The 19,812-nt window shown below is 48.2% G+C and overlaps 1 protein-coding gene across 1 annotated transcript in view; it reads left to right on the forward strand.

The window, feature by feature from the left end:
- Window positions 1-593: 593 nt before the first annotated feature.
- LOC119357711 (peroxidase 2-like) overlaps window positions 594-19,812 on the forward strand; it is a 36,019-nt gene continuing 16,800 nt past the window's right edge. Inside the window, exon 1 of the mRNA XM_037624572.1 lies at window positions 594-637. Coding sequence (XP_037480469.1) covers window positions 594-637 — 44 coding nt within the window. The remainder of the gene's footprint in view (window positions 638-19,812) is intronic.

The raw sequence follows: 19,812 nt of genomic DNA on the forward strand, positions 1-19,812 counted from the left end.
AAAAATTACATATATGCAACAAAAACATTAATACACATATGAACAAAAAAATACATATATGAACAAAAACATGCTCTTAACAAAAAAAATAATTTAATGAATCTAATAAGAAATTAATCTAATAAAAAGCATGCTCTGAACTTACATATAGCCACATACATACAAATATACATTATATATATATGAACAAAATTAATCTAATACAAAATAAAAAACAGAGCCGGACCGGCACGACGGCTCACAGCGGGCCGGGGCGTCTGGCGATGGCGACGGCGGGGGAGGCGACGGCGCCGCCGCGCAGAGGCGGACCGTGGGAAGGGGCTTGGGCGCGGAGCAGGGGCCGGCACGGCGACGACGTTGGAGGCAGGGGCGGCGCGGCGATGGCGTCGGAGGCAGGGCGGTGCGGCGACGATGTCTGAGGCAGGGGCACGAGGCGCGGCGATGTCGTCGGAGGCAGGGGCGATGACGGCGACGGCGACGAGGAGCAGCAATGGGGCATCAGGCACGAACTGACAATGAAATTATGAAATTTTCACAAGTCCAGCTTATATACCCAGAGCATTGGTTCCGGTTCGTGGCACCAACCGGAACCAATGCCACCTTTAATGCTGGTTGGTGCCACCAACCGTGACCAAAGGTCAGTTTTCGACAGCCCAAAGGGCGGGAAGCGGCGACCTTTGGTCCCGGTTGGTGGCACCAACTAGGACTAAAGGGGTGCATTGGTACCGGTTCGTGACACCAACCGGTACCAATGCACCCCTTTAGTCCCGGTTGGTGCCACCAACCGGGACCAAAGGCCTCTCGCTGCCCGCGGTCAAAACTTTAGTCCCACCTCGCTAGTTGAGAGGGGCTCGGAGTGGTTTATAAGCCCCACTCCGGCTGCCCTCTCGAGCTCCTCTCAAATGCAGGCTTATGGGCCTAATATGACACTATGCTGCCTGTGGGCCTACTAGGCCCCCTGCGGACCTGAATTCTGGCCCATGGTTGGGTTTCTAGTCGTATTCAGGCCGTGGTGGCCCAATAGGTGGCACGTTTTTCATTTTTGTGTTGCTTTATTTATTTTATTTCGTTTCTACTTACAACAAAAAACATATTGTTCCTATTTTTATTTGTTTTATTAAAGTTTATTTATTTTACTTTTATAAAGTTTATTATGTTTCTACTTCTTTATTTTATAAAAGTTTATTTTATTTTATTTTATTTTGTTTTGTTTCTACTTATTTGTTGTATTAAATTTTAATTTAATTTATTTTATTTCTACTTATTTATTTTATTTTATTTTGTTTCTACTTATTTATTTTATTTTATTTTGTTTCTACTTATTTTTTATTAAATTTTAATTTATTTAATTTTGTTTATACTTATTTATTAAAGTTTATTTTGTTTCTTTCTACTTTTCATGTTTTCAACAGAAAATACTTTGATAATTTCAGTGGCATGAATTTTATATAATTTTAGTTCAAAAAATACTAGAGGTTTATAAAGGCTTTTTAGTTCATTCCTTTTGCTATTAGAGTTTTATAAAAGTTTTTTAGTTAATTTTCTTTTTGCATGGTATCATCATTTCATCCACATAGCATATGCAAGAAAGTAGGGAGGGTTACGGCAAAAACTGGATGCACTTCCTGTACAAAACGGACAATCTCTTTCGAAGTATGAGGGTTTCATACGGAAACTCGTCTGTTACAAAGGGATTTCATTTTTTTTGAACTTATTTGAACTCCGGACTTTTTCTGTGTTCAAAATGCACCATTCAAAGCCACATCATCAATATTCAACCCTTTCTTACTTCATTTGTTATTTTTCATGCATTTACTGATTTTTGTGAGCTAAATGACCCTGAAATTGAAAAGCATTTCAAATGAACTCTAAAAAGATTGAAAGTTGGAATGGTATCATCATTTCACCCACATAGCATGTGCAAAAAGTAGAGAGGGTTACGACAAAAACTGGATGCACTTCGTGTACAAAACGGACAATCTCTTTCGAAGTATGAGGGTTTCATACGGAAACTCATCTGTTACAAAGGAAATTCATTTTTTTGAACTTATTTGAACTCCGAACTTTTTTTGTGTTCAAAATGCACCATTCAAACCCACAACATCAATTTTTAACCCTTTCTGACTTCATTTGTTATTTTTCATGGATTTATTGATATTTGTGAGCTAAATGACCCTGAAATTGAAACGCATTTCAAATGAATTCTGAAAAGGTTGAAAGTTGGCATGGTATCATCATTTCACCCACATAGCATGTGCAAAAAAGTAGAGAGGGTTTCGGCAAAAACTGGATGCACTTCATGTACAAAACGGACAACCTCTTTCGAAGTATGAGGGTTTCATACGGAAACTCGTCTGTTACAAAGGGATTTCATTTTTTTGAACTTATTTGAACTCCAGAATTTTTTTGTGTTCAAAAAACACCATTCAAAGCCACATCATCAATTTTCAACCCTTTCTGACTTCATTTGTTATTTTTCATGCATTTACTGATTTCTGTGAGCTAAATGACCCTGAAATTGAAAAGCATTACAAATGAACTCTGAAAAGATTGAAAGTTGGAATGGTATCATCATTTCACCCACATAGCATGTGCAAAAAAGTAGAGAGGGTTACGGCAAAAACTGGATGCACTTCGTGTACAAAACGGACAATCTCTTTCGAAGTATGAGGGTTTCATACGGAAACTCGTCTGTTACAAAGGGATTTCATTTTTTTGAACTTATTTGAACTTCGAACTTTTTTTGTGTTCAAAATGCACCATTCAAAGCCACACCATAAATTTTTAACCGTTTCGGACTTCATTTGTTATTTTTCATGGATTTACTGATTTTTGTGAGCTAAATGACCCTGAAATTGAAAAGCATTTCAAATGAACTCTAAAAAGGTTGAAAGTTGGCATGGTATCACCATTTCACCCACATAGCTTGTGCAAAAAAGTAGAGAGGGTTACGGCAAAAACTGGATGCACTTCGTGTACAAAACGGACAATCTCTTTCGAAGTATGAGGGTTTCATATGGAAACTCATCTGTTACAAAGGGATTTCATTTTTTTGAACTTCGGATTTTTATGTGTTCAAAATGAAAAATTCAAAGCCACATCATCAATTTTCAACCCTTTCTGACTTCATTTGTTAATTTTTATGCAATTACTGATTTTTGTGAGCTAAATGACCCTGAAATTGAAAAGCATTTGAAATGAACTCTGAAAAGGTTGAAAGTTGGCATGGTATCATCATTTCACCCACATAGCATGTGCAAAAAAGTAGAGAGGGTTATGACAAAAACTGGATGCACTTCGTGTACAAAACAGACAATCTCTTACGAAGTATGAGGCTTTCATACGGAAACTCGTCTGTTACAAAGGAATTTCATTTTTTTGAACTTATTTGAACTCCAGACTTTTTCTGTGTTCAAAATGCACCATTCAAAGCCACATCATCAATTTTCAACCCTTTCTGACTTCATTTGTTATTTTTCATGCATTTACTGATTATTTTGAGCTAAATGACCCTGAAATTGAAAAGCATTTCAAATGAACTCTGAAAAGGTTGAAAGTTGGCATGGTATCATCATTTCACCCACATAGAATGTGCAAAAAAATAGAGAGGGTTACGGCAAAAACTGGATGCACTTCGTGTACAAAATGGACAATCTCTTTGGAAGTATGAGGGTTTCATACGGAAACTCATCTGTTACAAAGGGATTTCATTGTTTGAACTTGTTTGAACTCCATAGTTTTTCTGTGTTCAAAATGCAGCATTCAAAGCCACATCATTAATTTAGTACATATAGCTCTCATGAATAGATAAGTGAACAAATTAATAGAAGTTCATCATCACATTAAGAACAAAGTACATACATAGTTCTCATTGAACAACATATAGCTCTCCAGAGCATCTAGTTAAACCATACGTTGAAACTATGTAAAACCTTTCAATGAAAAAACAAATTCGATCATAATCGCAACCAGGGTAAAAATTGATCCAACGACATAATGATACCAAGCCTTGGTATGAAAGGCATATTTTCTAATCTTTCTAATCTTCAACCGCATTGCATCCATCTTGATCTTGTGATCATCGACGATATCCTCAACATGCAACTCAATTATCATCTTCTCCTTGTCAATTTTTTTATTTTTTCCTTCAAGTAATTTTTTTTCTTCTTCAACTAAATTTAACCTCTCGGCAATAGGGTCGGTTGGAATTTCCGGTTCAACTACCTCCTACATAAATAAAATCCATGTCAGCTTGATGGGCATAATTGTCATAAACAATAAATGAACCAAATAGTTATAGAAGATAATATATACCACATCCGAATCATAGCCAGGACGAGGGCTGACGGGGGCGGATACCAAAACCATCATACTATATAATAACAAGCAATAATAAAAGTAAGAAAATTAGACAAGTATCTATCTAAAGTAAGAATTTTTTTTCTTTCAGAAGAAGATAAGAACAAGAGGCTCACCATGGTGGTGCAGGCGACGAGATCGGTTTGGGCGATCGACGACGGTGAAGACGGGGATGGGACATGACAGACCGCTAAACCTAGACAAATCTCGGGGAAAATGGAGCTTGGAGGTTGAGCTTCGAGAGGAGAAAGCTTAACTAGCGTGGCTCGGGCATTTCATCGAACACCTCATGTGCATAGGAGGTGAGCTAGAGCACCCAAATTTCCTCTCCTCGTCGGCCAGAAAAAACAGAGCACTGTGGAGTGCTCTGCTGCGGCGACGGTGTATATATAGGCAACTCATTTGTCCCGGTTCGAGGCTGGAACCGGGACTAAAGCCCAGCCTTCTGTCCCAGTTCGAGCCAAGAACCGGGACCAATGTTTGTGGGCCAGGAGCGAGGCCCATTGGACCCTGTTCGTGCCTAGAACCGGGACAAATGGGTCCATACAAACCAGGACCAATGCCCACGAGGCCACGGGCGGCCCCCTGGGCTAAAGAACTGGGACGAATGCCCCTATGGGCCCCGGTTCGTGACTGAACCGGGACTAATGGGCTTGCCCTGCCCGAATGTCGGCGTACAAAAAGAGGGGTACACTTTTTGTACCCCTATAACTGTGCCCGGGCAGTCTGAGCCACGGGCACTACCACACCAAGCAAGGCGAGGGAGGTGAGCCAGGGTAAGACCGGAGCGCAAGAGAACTAGAATGACGCCAAGGCCAAGACCACGAAGAGCAAAGGGGACAAAGCGGACTCCCCCGGCAAGATCCTTGCCGGGAGACAGTTTTAGCAACCCCGGCAAGACCCTTGCCGCGGAAACTCGCCCCGCGCCTACGGAGCAAATCACCCTTGAGTCCACTGCCCCCAAAGGGCAAGGATTCGGGAGACATCCCCGTGGCGGCATGCAGATCTTTGTGAAGACATTCAAGATCAGATACGCACTAAGGAGACGACAACCCTTGGCGGGATCCCAGCCGAGGAAGACCACAAGGCCCCCGGCAAGCGCCTTGCCGGGGATGACAGCAGGCGCCTCGACAAGACCCTTGCCGGGGCCCCGGCAAGGCCCTTACCGAGGACACCCGCAAGGCCACCATCAGACCCACACCGACTAAACCTCCACCGCTATTCGCATGCAGCTGCTGACCCAACCAGCTGGGCAGGCACCTGCGTGGCGGCATGCAGATCTTCGTGAAGACCCACCATTGCGCCACCTCAGCTACCTGCCTAACTACATGGAATCACAGGCGTCGCTGGCCAGGGCGCGTGTCAACACAAGAAGGAGCAGCGACGGACGAGACATGTTTCTCCCCCGTCCCCGATAAAGCAAGGGCACCTAAGCAAGACGCATTAAATGTGCCTTGTCATGTAATGCGAGGGATAACCTCGCATCACTGTACCCTTTCCACCTCCTGTGTGCCACTGTGGCAACCCCTTTTTCTATAAAAGGAGGCCCGAGGCGACCAGGAGAAGGATTCGGCTTTTTGGAGCTCCTCACGCCCCCTAGCTAGCTCAAGAACACAGATATACAATCCACCAAAGCAGGAGTAGGGTTTTACGCATCCTCGCGGCCCGAACCTGGATAAACGAACCGTGTGCTACCTGTTAGATCCGCTCTTCTCACGACCCCGCGCCCCGCTAACCGTAGTAGGGATTCTTGTGATCCCATAGGTGTCATTCCCACCGACATCTTTGGCGCGCCAAGTAGGGGGGGCGCAGTTGTGAGAATCGGCTCTAGCAATCGGCCCAACACTCCTTCGTCTTCGTGGCTCTTGGAATGGGAAGGAGGCCGGAAGATCAGCGCTCGAGCGACTACAAAAAGAAGCTAAATTGCACTGAACCCTTATTTGTTCTATCCTTCTTATATGAGGTTATTTCCCCTGGAGATGTCATGCCTTTGTATGAGAAACCTGCACGCCAGGGGGCTCTCCCACGATCGACAACGCCCTTGCCCTGTTTCGAGTCTGCTCAACAGCTCAAGCGGCTGTGTCGAGAATGGCAGAGTAGCCTTCCGCGATCAACAACCTCTCGATTCTGACTCGAGTCAAGCTCGACAGTTCGAGCGGCCGCGTTCAGAACGGAAAGGTGGCTCGTCCGGCAGCACGCGTACCCAGCAGGCCCATGGGGATCTATCCCCAAAACGCCGCTAGGGGCTTCCACGCCGGCGAGCCTACCCAATCGAGGTAGGGCACGCATACAAAGAGGAATTGAACGGGGAAATAACGTGCATGAAATTAAAAGTACTGCAAAGTTATATTACATCACATCATTGCTGCGGTTCTAACTAAAGATGAAATTTGTCTTGGTCGTGAACCTGCAGCGGCGGTGAAGAACGGGATGCCTAATCCCGGCGCTGGCCCTCCACCCTCTTGATTTCGTCGATGCTGCTGATGATGGGCTTGATGCGCTCCTTGAGCACCATGAGGTCAGTACCATCCGGCAAGCTATCCATTGCGACATCTAAGTCGAGGTCGGGATTCCAGTACGCCATCTTGGTGAGGACCTTGGTCATGACCCCCCGGCAATGTCGCCGGGCTTCCCTGGCCAACGTGGCTGCTCGGTTGGAGTGAAGATAAGCCAAGGCTTCAAGGACGCCCTCGAAGAACTGGGTCAGCTTGGTGTTGACAGTCCCGCTGCGCTCAGGGGCGTACCTCACGTTTGGCATCCCCATGGTGGCCAACTGCAAGGTGACCCTGCCGGCGACGTCCTCCAGACGGCTGATCCATCTGTTCTCGCCCGCCACATATTCCTGGTGGGAGGCGGCCTCGTTCGCCCGCAGTTGCTTCTCCTCCACCAGACTCCTGGTCAAGATCTCCTCCCGAGCCCTGCTCTCCGACAACATCTTCTCGAGATCCTCCAGCTTGAGCTTGAGATCTCAGACGGAGTTTTGCGCTTCGGAGAGCTCCCCAGTCCTACGGATGACCGCTCCTTGTGCCTCCACCAAGGCGTTGTTGAGCGTGCTCTTCTCGTTGGACAGCTTGAGGGCCTGCTCCTTCAGCTCGTCCCGCTCTACCTCCAACTCCCTTACTTTGCCAGCCTGGGCCAGAGCCTGGGCATCGAGTGCCTCCTTGTGCCTCTGCTCCAGCTCGCGAGTCCGCCGCGCGACAAGGGCCTCGAGCTCCTCATCCTTGCCATGGAGCACTGCGGCAAGCTTCGCCTCACGCACGGTGAGGTCCTCTTCCTGGGAATCCAGTGCGGCTTGATGCTGGTTCCGGACGGCCTCGGCCGCGGCAGCCAAGTTCGCCGCCTTTTCCTGGGCCTTCTCGATGTCAGCCATCTTCATGGTGAGCTCGACATTGCGCTTGGCCAATTCCTCCTGAAAGGCCCTCTGCTCCTCGCGAGTCTGGTGGAACCAGGTCTGCGTCTCAGCAACGCGCGCCTTGAAATCCACCTCCGCCTGGTCCACCGTTGCCGTCTTGGACTTAACCTTGTCTAGACGGACACGGTAGAGCACCTGGAGTTTTCGGAAGTTGGCCCCCATAGCGCGGAAAAGCTGATCTTCTGGATAACCATCACCCCAACGCCCGGCTCATCGACAACCTCGAGCCCGGTGGCGGCGAGCACCTCACCGTAAAAGACATCCCCTTCGGCGGGCGCTCGGGAACTTGACGCCCCTGGGAGATGGACGAAAGATCGTCGCCCACCTTCAGATATCTACCTGGGCCCGAGGTTGAGGAGGAGGAAGGCTGATCATCAACCACCTCTTCCTCGGCAGTGGCCTTGCCGGCTTCCCCGGCAGGCCAACCGTTGGCGCCCTCGGCAGAAGCCTCGCCGGTCGCCTTGGCGGCCCCCCAGTGGTGTCCTCGGCAGCATACTTGGCGGCCTCATCAGCGACGACCTCGTCAGCATCCCTGGCGGCCCCCTCGGCGGCAATCCTGTCGGCCTCCGCCGCGGCCTCCTCAGCAATATTCCCAACAACAGTATCCACATCCTCCATACCTATTGAAGGAGGGCCTGGGTAGTAATGGGAGCATTGAAGCCAAGAAAAAGAATAAGGAAAAAACAGAGACGGAGGACAGGAGACTCACCAGTGCCAGGCTGTGAAGCAGAAGTCCCCTCCCTGCCAGCATTTGGCGCCGTGGCAGAGTCACCAGTGCTCAAGTTCCCCTCTTCCTCCATGGGTGTGGGCTCCGTGCTTGATGTCCTTGCCGGGACGCCCCTCGAGGCGGTCTAGTCGATGGGGGTGGTGTGTTGGGGGTAGCCCTCTGCGGCTCCTCCTCCTGCCGCTCCCCTCCTGCAAACCCGACAAGGTCAACACCATAGCATTGAATGCCTACCACGTGTCGAATAAGAGGAGGGTGACGAACTTACGCTGGGGGCTGTGCCGGGGGCTGCTCTCCGGGCTGCTCAACACCACCAGTGGCGTCTTTGAAGCCCCAGCCAGGGGCTGACTGCTCACCGAGGCCTTCACCCTCTTCACCCTCTAGGACAATGTATCTGCATCCCTGCAGAAGCAAAAACGGATCAAGATGAGTGACTTAATTCAGAGGAATGGAAATGCCAGTAAGGGACGAAGTACTTACTCGTCATCTATCTCCTCTTCCTCCACCACTTTCCTTTTCCTCTTCGGGCTGAGAGGCCCGAGATCAAAAGTGACCTCCGCGTCAACATCCGAGTGGACATCTACCGGCGGGGGCGAAGACGGCGGGGTTTGTGCGCGCCCAGATGAGGAAGGGGCTGTTGTCTTCTTCTTCTCAGCGGCCTTCGTCGGCCTCTTGGCTGCCGTGGCCCTCATGTGACGCCCAGACCCCTCCAGGGTCAATTGAGGCCGCATAGCCCTGCCGGGCCGGACCGGCTCACCGGAGCTAGCCCGCCGCAGGACTTGCCCTCTTCCCCTGGTTGGCGTCGAGCCCGCCGCCACGTCCCCCTCCCCCGACGACTCGTCGGCCGTGTCTTCGACAAGCGGAGCTCCAGTGTCGGCGCTGCAGACCTCCTCGGTGGCTGTTGCCCACCGGGCAAGCTCCTCTTCCTCCGCAGCCGTTACGGCCTTGTCCTCCACACCCCTGGCGCTGCCGGCCTCCATGGCAAGCTATGCCTCCCTCGCCCTAGTGGCGATGTAGTCCAGCTCTGCCTGGGTGGTGTCCATGACTAGCCACCGCTCGGCGTCAGCATTGACATACACCTCGATCAGGGTGTCAAAGAATTGCTGCACATCAGCATCCTTTGGCTCCTTCCAGCTCGGTACAGGGCCGTGTGCGTTACAGTACGACATCATAGCGATGATCTCGGACCGACGTGAATTATTGCACAACGGGACCACCCCCGCTGGCAACTTGAAAAACGGCCCCTTGATGGCCTTGCCAACCTTTGCGGTAGCCCTCGCGGCCTTGCCGGTCCGTTCGACCTCGCCATCGCGACCCACATCAAGTTGGAAAAGCCGTTGGCAGAAGTGGGCATGCGCCATCACTGTGAAGTTGTGATCGAGGCCGGGGCCGAGTCGCATAATGTGAGCCGGATTCGTAAAGAGCCAAGCTGGCCTCCCCTTGTTGTGCAACGGGGCGATCCGGCGGCGAATGAAGTCCGCCCCGATCATCTCAAGGGTGAGTCCAGCCCGGGTGAGCCGCAGAATCCTGGTGGTGGCGACAATGGGCCTCCCGTCGGCGGCGTCGACATCGCTCCAATCGCTGCCCCGGACCGGCGGCACTCGGCGGACTTTGCAGAATTCCGGCAGGTCTTCATCCTCAATCTAGCACCACCGCCACGCCATTCCTCCCACCTCTCCTTCACGGCACCGTCCGGGTATGCCCCCTTGGATCTTGGGATCCAGGTGATGCAACCAGAGACGGCACCTCCCGGCTGGATCCGAGGGAAGAAATAATCGCGGAAGAGCGCTGTGTTGGGCTGCACCCCGGCAAAGACTTCGCAAAGATACGCGAAGAAAGCCATGAACGCCACCGCATTCGGAGTAAAATCCAAGAGGCGAAATCCGAAGGTGTGCATAATGTCGCAGAAGAAATCGAAGAAAGGGGGCATAACCCGCAAGAAAGATAATCGACGAAAAAGGGATATCGATTTGGAGCAGGACCGGCGCAAGCAGCAGGAATGACGCGCGTCGCCGGGTGTCCCGAATTCTCTCCCCCCGTCTTCGCTCCCCATAGGGGCCTGAAGGAGGCCCGGAGCTCATGAACATCAACTGTCGAGGGGAAGAAAAAGGCGGACTTCGTCCGGTCCCCCGACAGCGCGCTCTCCGGCGGGTCCACAGTCCCAGCGCCCTTAGCCACTCCCTTTCCCTTGACGGATTTGGGCGCCATGGCGGCCAAGAAGTTTAGAGTGCTGAGGAAGGGGGATGGAGAAGCAACGACGGTGGGCGACGGTGGAAGCTTAGGAAGGAAGGAAGAGAGGAAACGACGGCTTTGAGATTGGAAAAGGCACGAGGAAAGAGGAGAAAGTGAGCAGCGCGCCCGCGGTTATTCCTTTTTTATGGGGGGAAACACGGGCCGCCTCCTTTCACATTAACTATGGTGTGACGCATGCCCGTGGGAACCAACCCCACGCATGCTGCCCACGTCACATGCGCCTTCCCACACGGCGCCACGCGCGGGAGTCATGGGAAGCACAGCGTGCGAAGAATCTTACCGCAGTAAAAACCGCCCCACCTGCCCGCGCACCGTTTTTGGGGTTAGCCCAAGAACGCGTTGCGCTTATGTGTGGCCCAGGCGCGGGGGCTCTTGTTGGTGTACAAAAAGAGGGGTACACATTTTGTACCCCTATAACTGTGCACGGGTAGTCTGAGCCACGGGCACCACCACACCAACCAAGGCGAGGGAGGTGAGCCAGGGTAAGACCGAAGCTCAAGAGAACTAGAACGACGCCAAGGCCAAGACTACGAAGAGCAAAGGGGACGAAGCGGACTCCCCCGGCAAGATCCTTGCCGGCAGACAATTTTAGCAACCCCGGCAAGACCCTTGCCGCGGCAACTCGCCCCGCGCCTACGGAGCAAATCACCCTTGAGTCCACTGCCCCCAAAGGGAAAGGATTCGGGAGACATCCCCGTGGCGGCATGCAGATCTTTGTAAAGACATTCAAGATCAGATACGCACTAAGGAGACGACAACCCTTGGCAGGATCCCAGCCGAGGAAGACCACAAGGCCCCCAGCAAGCGCCTTGCCAGGGATGACAGCAGGTGCCTCGGCAAGACCCTTGCCGGGGCCCCGGCAAGGCCCTTGCCGAGGACACCCGCAGGGCCACCATCAGACCTACACCGACTAAATCTCTACCGCCATTCGCATGCAGTTGCCGACCCAACCAGCTGGGCAGGCACCCGCGTGGTGGCATGCAGATCTTCGTGAAGACCCACCATTGCGCCACCTCAGTTGCCTGCCTACCTACATGGCATCACAGGCGTCGCTGGCCAGGGCGCGTGTCAACACAAGAAGGAGCAGCGACGGACGAGACAAGTTTCTCCCCGTCCCCGATAAAGCAACGACACCTAAGCAAGAAGCATTAAATGCGCCTTGTCATGTAATGCGAGGGATAACCTCGCATCACTATACCCTTTCCACCTCCTGTGTGCCACTGTGGCAACCCCTTTTTCTATAAAAGTAGGCCCGAGGCGACCAGGAGAAGGATTCGGCTTTTTGGAGCTCCTCACGCCCCATAGCTAGCTCAAGAACACAGATATACAATCCACGAAAGCAGGAGTAGGGTTTTACGCATCCTCGCGGCCCGAACCTAGATAAACAAACCGTGTGCGACCTGTTAGATCCGCTCTTCTCACGACCCCGCGCCCCGCTAACCGTAGTAGGGATTCTTGTGATCCCATAGGTGTCGTTCCCACTGACACCGAACCAAAGCCCTGTTTTCTACTAGTGACAATCTCTTTCGAAGTATCAGGGTTTCGGACAAAAACTCATATGTTACAAAGGGATTTCATTATTTTGAACTTATTTGAACTCCAGACTTTTTGTGTGTTCGAAATGCACCATTCAAAGCAACATCATCAATTTTCAACCCTTTCTGACTTCATTTGTTATTTTTCATGGATTTACTCATTTTTTTGAGCTATATGACCCTGAAATTGGAAAGCACTACAAATGAACTCTGAAAAGGTTGAAAGATAGCATGGTATCATCATTTCACCCACATAGCATGTGCTAAAAAGTTGAGAGTTACGGGAAAAACTAGATGCACTTCGTGTACAAAATGGACAATCTCTTTCATAGTATCAGGGTTTCAGACAAAAACTCATCTGTTACAAAGGGATTTCATTATTTTGAACTTACTTGAACTCCAGACTTTTTGTGTGTTCAAAATGCACCATTCAAAGCCACATCATCAATTTTCGACCCTTTCTGACTTCGTTTGTTATTTTTCATGCATTTACTGATTTTTGAGCTATATGACCCTGAAATTCAAAAGCACTTCAAATGAACTCTGAAAAGGTTGAAAGTTTGCATGGTATCATCATTTCACCCCCATAGCATGTGCCAAAAAGTTGAGAGGGTTATGACAAAAAATGGATGTGTACAAAACGGACAATCTTTTTTGAAGTATCAGGGTTTCATACGGAAACTCGTCCGTTACAAAAGGCATTTCATTTCTTCACATGTAACTGAAGTGATATTCTAGATCAAAGTATCATCATAATAGTTGTGGAGAGAAAGTCTTCACTTCTTCTTCACTTGTGTCCTTTGCTTATTGCGCCGTAACCATGGATAATCTTCATCATTTAACAAGGTCCTTGGGTCAGCCTTGACTTTGAAGGGAGAAATTTCATGAAACTTTTCATAATCTTCGGACATGTCTGTCTTACCCTCCAATCCCATGATGTCTCTTTTTCGTGAAAGAACTATGTAGCGCTTTGAATCATTGTATGATGTGTTCGCTTCCTTATCTTTTCTTTTTCTCGGTTTGGTAGACATGTTCTTCACATAGAAAACAGGCACCACATCATTGGCTAAGACGAATGGTTCGCCTGTATACCCAAGATTGTTCAGATCCACTATTGTCATTCCGTATTGTTGGTCTACCTGTACCCCGCCTCCTGGCAGATTTACCCATTTGCACTTAAACAAAGGGACCTTAAAATCATGTCCGTAGTCAAGTTCCCATATGTCCACTATGTAACCATAGTATGTGTCCTTTCCCCTCTTGGTTGCTGCATGAAAGCGGACACCACTGTTTTGGTTGGTGCTCTTTTGATCTTGGGCGGTCGTGTAAAATGTATTCCCATTTATCTCGTATCCTTTGTAAGTCAATACAGTCGAAGATGGTCCCCTGGACAACGAGTACAGTTCATCAGAAATAGTGTTGTCACCTCTGAGACGTGTTTCCAACCAACTGTCGAAAGTCTTGATGTGTTCACATGTAATCTAGTCGTCACACTGCTCTAGGTATTTGGACCACAGACTGTTCTTGCGTTCATCGACATACGGGGTCACCAAGGTAGAGTTCTGTAGAACTGTGTAGTGTGCTTGAGACCAAGAATGCCCGTCCCTGCATATTATAGAGTCCCCTCCTAGCGTGCCTTTTCCAGCCAGTCTCCCCTCATACCGTGATTTAGGGAGACCAATCTTCTTAAGGCCTGGAATGAAGTCAACACAAAACCCAATGACATCCTCTGTTTGATGGCCCATGAAGATGCTTCCTTCTGGCCTAGCACAGTTACGGACATATTTCTTTAGGACTCCCATGAACCTCTCAAAGGGGAACATATTGTGTAGAAATATAGGGCCAGAACGACAATCTCGTCGACTAGATGAACTAGGACGTGCGTCATGATATTGAAGAAGGACGATGGGAAAACCAACTCGAAACTAACAAGACATTGCGCCACATCACTCCTTAGCCTTGGTATGATTTCTGCACTACTAGGAAAAGGGCTAGTAATGGCGCACCAGTTTTGCCCACTAATGGCGCACTGCTGGTGCGCCATTAGTATCACGCCACTAGTATTTCTTACTAATGGCGCGGCACCGGTGCGCCATTAGTATCTGGTATACTAATGGCGCACCGAGAAGTGCGCCATTAGTATAAAACACCATGCGCCATTAGTATGCCTCCCAGGGGGCCATATTTAACCATGTGCTTTGGCATACTAATGGCACACTGTTGGGTGATGCGCCATTAGTGTGATTATAATAGTGCGCCATTAGTGTCTTGTGTGGTGCGCCACTAGTATGAATATTAGGGATTTTTTTTTCATTTCTGATATTTTCACAGGTTAAAAAATATTAGAGATAACATACAACACAGATCTGCTTAGCTTACATACAGGGAGCCATATGTAACGATGTTACCTGCGTCCACCAGATCATATCCAACACACAAGTTTCATCATATATACATACATAGACAACACATAGTTCCATCGTTACATATTACAAAAGTTTCACAATGTTCATTCAACACCGTTATCCATCAATTCACAAAAGTTTCACATTGATACAAAATAAAAACACAAATGGAAAAGAAGCACTCCATCCATGCAAGCTTCCGTGAATTAAATCAAATCTGCAAAATGATAAACAAGAAGTTAGAAGAAGAAGAAGAAGAAGAGAAGAAGAAGAAGAAGAAGACTAGAAGAAGAATAAGAAGAAGACTATAAGCTTATTATGTAAACTTGATCATTTTGTGCTAACATAAGTAATTTTGGAGCTAACCTATAGGTAACTAAGCATATAAGCTCTAAGTTAGCATATTAGAGCCAACTTAAGTAAAATGAAGCTAACCTATGTCATTTTGGATAAGAAGAATAATAAGAAGAAGACTATAAGCTTATTATGTAAATTTGATCATTTTGTGCTAACATAAGTAATTTTGGAGCTAACCTATAGGAAACTAAGCATATAAGCTCTAAGTTAGCATATTAGAGCCAACTTAGGTAAAATGAAGCTAACCTATGTCATTTTGGATAAGAAGAAGAATAAGAAGAAGACTATAAGCTTATTATGTAAACTTGATCATTTTGTGCTAACATAAGTAATTTTGGAGCTAACCTATAGGAAACTAAGCATATAAGCTCTAAGTTAGCATATTAGAGCCAACTTAGGTAAAATGAAGCTAACATATGTCATTTTGGATAAGAAGAAGAATAAGAAGAAGACTATAAGCTTATTATGTAAACTTGATCATTTTGTGCTAACATAAGTAATTTTGGAGCTAACCTATAGGAAACTAAGCGTATTAGAGATAAATGGGTAACTAAGTATATATATATATATATCATTTTGGAGATCTGACATACCTGACATAGTTCAGTTCTCATTGTTCTTCTCCTTCTCCTTCCTCAGCCTGATGCACCAAGAGCGGCGAGGCGGTGGAGGCAGTGGAGGCAGCTGTGGGATGCAGTCTTCTACCACAATTGGCGTGGTCATGTCGCCCAGCTGTGGGATCGCCGGCGCCACCACTGGTGCGTGGTAATTGTCAGGCACCACTACCATCGCGAGGCCACCCTCAGCCACCACCATCTCTTGCCCATGGTCAGCCACCACCATCTCTTGCCCATGGTCAGCCACCACCATTTCTTGCCCATGGTCAGCTACCACCATCCCTTGCACCTGGTCAGCCACCACCATCTCTTGCCCTTGGTCAGCCACCACCAGCGCTTGGTCATCCTCAGCCTGATGCACATCGTCATCTTGCAGCTCCTCATCCCCACTCTACTCCTCTTCTCCCCCACTCCAGTCCAGATCATCCTTCTTGCTGTCTTCGCTGCTGCCAGAATCACTGCTGCTTTCGCTAAGGCCAGAATCGCTGTTGCTTTTTCTACAGCCATAATCGCTGCTGCTTTGGCTGTAGCCAGTGTCGCTGCTACTGCTCCCATTGCCTGTCCAAATGCAACAATGACCGTTAACAATCAATGTGAGACAAAGCCAGATATGGAGGAATAAGAAGAGGCAGAATGCACTAGCATCTTCGTCTTCAGCGTAGCGCATGCGACACATAGTCTTGTTGAAAACCTTCACGATGAGCATTGTGGCGTCATCATCGTACCTCAAGAGAAGAAAGTACCCGGTCCGCAGGTCGTAGGCACTGTAGAACTTCTCCCAGCCACGGCACAGGTACATGTGGCCCTCCTCGATCACCAACTCCATGTCCCACAGCCTGCGAACCCCGCTGCCGGCCTGTCGGAGCTTCACATTATCTGGCGGATCTTCACCCAGCATCTTCATAAAAGCGTCAGGCAGCCTCTGCAATTTGGGACAAGGAGTGATGTAGCAAACAACAGAGTTATCATAATGAGATTGGTGAAGGGGAGATCTCTCGTTTTATATACCTGCCTCGTGGCTGATACTGAAGAAGAAAGTATGATAGTGAAGAACTCAAAAGCATCCAACTCGTACTCCGGTGAGGCAGAGCGGCAGTGGCTGCTTCCCCCCATCTCTGATAAGCAGCAGAAGAGACCAATTAGTACCCTTACAACATTATAGGAGCATAAATTTTGAGCAGAAGATAATCAACATTAGTCGCAAGTACCCCATATGTCCTGTTTTAAGCAAAGTCATGCTAAAATTCATGGAAAATTTCAGCATGACCTTTGCTGAAAATAGGACATATGTGTCGGATTTCGGGTACCGGCAGACCCTTGAGGTTCGAACACTGGGGTGCGCGCGGAGACTTCGCCTCCTACCTACCTGCACCCCTCCGCCTCGCTGAGATCTTAGCTATGGAAAGAACAACACGAGAGACACGGGGTTTATACTAGTTCGGGCCACCGTTGTGGTGTAATACCCTACTCCAGTGTGTGGTGTGGTGGATTGCCTCTTGGACTGATGATGATGAACAATACAAGGAAGAACGGCCTCACGAGGGTCTGTTCTTGGCTGGGGCGATGAACTGTTGGGAGGAGTTCAGTCACCCTTCTCTCTCTCTTTCTTCTCGATTGTTGATGCAGATCTCCCTCTTGATTCAATCTCCAACCTCTTCGATCTCCAACCTCCCACCTCCTCAATCCTGTGGGTGGCTGGTCCTATTTATAGAGGCCCTGGTCCTGTTCCCAAATATCGAGCGGGAAGGGAGCCAACAATGGCGGGCTAATATGAAGGGGGACAGCTAGTACCAGTTATCCTGACAAAAGTAGTCTTCGCCTGCACAAAGCTCTGGTGGTGACGCCGTCTTGGGCTCCACGATGACCTCCGTCTTGCAGTCCTCCTGGCCTTGGTCTTGTTGCACCGAAATGGCAACCTTTGCCTGATGCCTCGGTACTCCGCGGCTGCGCTTGCTCCCTTTGCACCAAAGAGGAAAGGAGGACACTGCGCGGGCTGGCGCCCGCCTGGCGCCCTTGGTCGTCATGGCTTGCGTCACGGGCACCTCATGAGGTACCCCGCCTTGATTTCTCCGCCTCCTCGCGAGCCATCCCGGTGAGGCCGTGCCTGAGGAAGCTCCGCGTCGTCCGCCCCGCGAGGCTTGGCCCCTCGCAATGGTCTTGGGTCTGTGTTGGTGAAGATGGGTCGTGCTGGGCCCCCCTTTGAGCCACGCCGCAGGCCGCAGGCAGGCAAGTCTGGGGACCCCCATTCCCAGAACGCCGACAGTATGGAGTACCCGAATTTGCCGGAACGGAAGTTAATCGACATTCCGGCAAACTCAAGGGCCTCTCGGGGACAAAACCCAGCAAACTAGCAAGAGGATCATCATCTTTGCAAGTCATTACTTGTCAAATATAGAAGAAGGAACAATTTATTTGTGACATAGTTGGCCCATACAGAAGAAGCAACACCCTACACTAGCCTAAAAACAAGTGAAGTTTCACCCATATAAGAACAACTTTATAACATCAGAGAAGTTGCTATGTTTCTTCTACTGCTAGGAAAAACATCACTCATTGGAAATGAAAATCTCAGTACCAGCATTTTGAACTTTGAAATGAAATACAGTAGTAGTATTAGTGTTATATGGAGTTGTATCTTGTCTAGTAGTAGTATTAGTTGTATATGGAGTAGCAAGTTTTGCCTCAGAGACAGCAAAAGCTATGTTTTTTCTCAATTCAGATAGCTAAGTGGAAAACCACGTCAAGTTCTGATAATCCATCTAATCTAATGAAATCTGAACTCAACCTGATCATGGTTCATGCCCTCAGACACATCAGCACCTCAAGAATGCCATGACAAAAATGAAAAGGACCAAGACAATCACCACACAAGTGATGAAAGCACTAGCTAATCATGTTAAAGCTAACCTCTACTTTTGACCCTCAACTATGACAACCGCATGCAGTATAGAGAAGTGTTGATGCAGGCATCAAACATTATAATGGCTGAATTTGATCTACTCCAATAATTTTCTCAAGTTACATGATTAACAAGCTTGGGCTTAGCAGTAATATTCTGAGAAAATATTTTCTTGAAGCCTGAACAACTGGCTTTCCTTTTTAAAAACAGAACCAAAACCATGACACAATCACATCACAACATCTATTGACTACATTATATGGATAAATTCCATATGTTGTGGAAGACCACCCTCAAGCAGACTGCTTATGACCATGGCTCCTAAATGGATAAGCGTTTGGCGAGAAGACATTGTGGACAAGAATATTCAGAAGCATACCTTAAGTAATATTCTTAACTATATCATCATCTTATGAAATATTATAGTGTGGTGGCTGTTCTAGAAAATGCAGCAATATTGTAAACATAACTTTTAGACAAGCTAGAGAAGGAGATGAATGGATGAAAATGACACCCTCACTATTTTAAATTTAATAGAAACCACACAGGAGTTACCATCCCCAAATCTTCTTTTTATTTATGGTCAAGTAATTGCTGAAATATTTGAAACAGAGGCCACCATTGCACCACCATTCACTGACAAACCATTAGAGCATTGTGGATAACAAATTCAGAGAAAACTCTCTTTGGCACACAAATTCAGAGCATTGTGAACAACAGAAACAACTAAATGTCCTATCATGACATGGCAACGAACTAACAAAAATTGCGCGTTCTACCAGCACACCATTAGCACAAAATTTTCTCTAATCTTACTGGACACAAAAATTTTCTTCAGTGTGTCTAGTGCATTTTTTCAGTGTGTCCAAATCTTGCAGGTACCAAGTACTCCAATGCACATGGAGTACTAATTATTCATGTTTGCTAGGCACTACTCCCACAATTTTTTGAACCTAATTTGACCTAAATTCGAGAGGGATTTGACCTAAGCCTAGCAAAAGAGAGAAGAAGAGGGCATGGCCGGGAGGGAGGAGAGGAGGAAGAAAGGAGAAGAGAGGCAGAGGGAGGAGGGTTACCTGACCACGATGAGGTGGTGGCCGGAGCAGAGACGACAGAGGGCGGAGACGGCGAGCTTGGGGAGGCGGGGATAGACGGCGGGGAGGTCGCGGGCCTCCTCTCCTGGTGGACGTGGGGCCTACTCTCCTGGTGGAACTCGGGGCGGGGCGGCTCCGAGGCGAGGGAGGCGGCGCT

Source organism: Triticum dicoccoides, chromosome 2A (genome assembly GCF_002162155.2).
Source record: "Triticum dicoccoides isolate Atlit2015 ecotype Zavitan chromosome 2A, WEW_v2.0, whole genome shotgun sequence".
NCBI lineage: Eukaryota > Viridiplantae > Streptophyta > Magnoliopsida > Poales > Poaceae > Triticum > Triticum dicoccoides.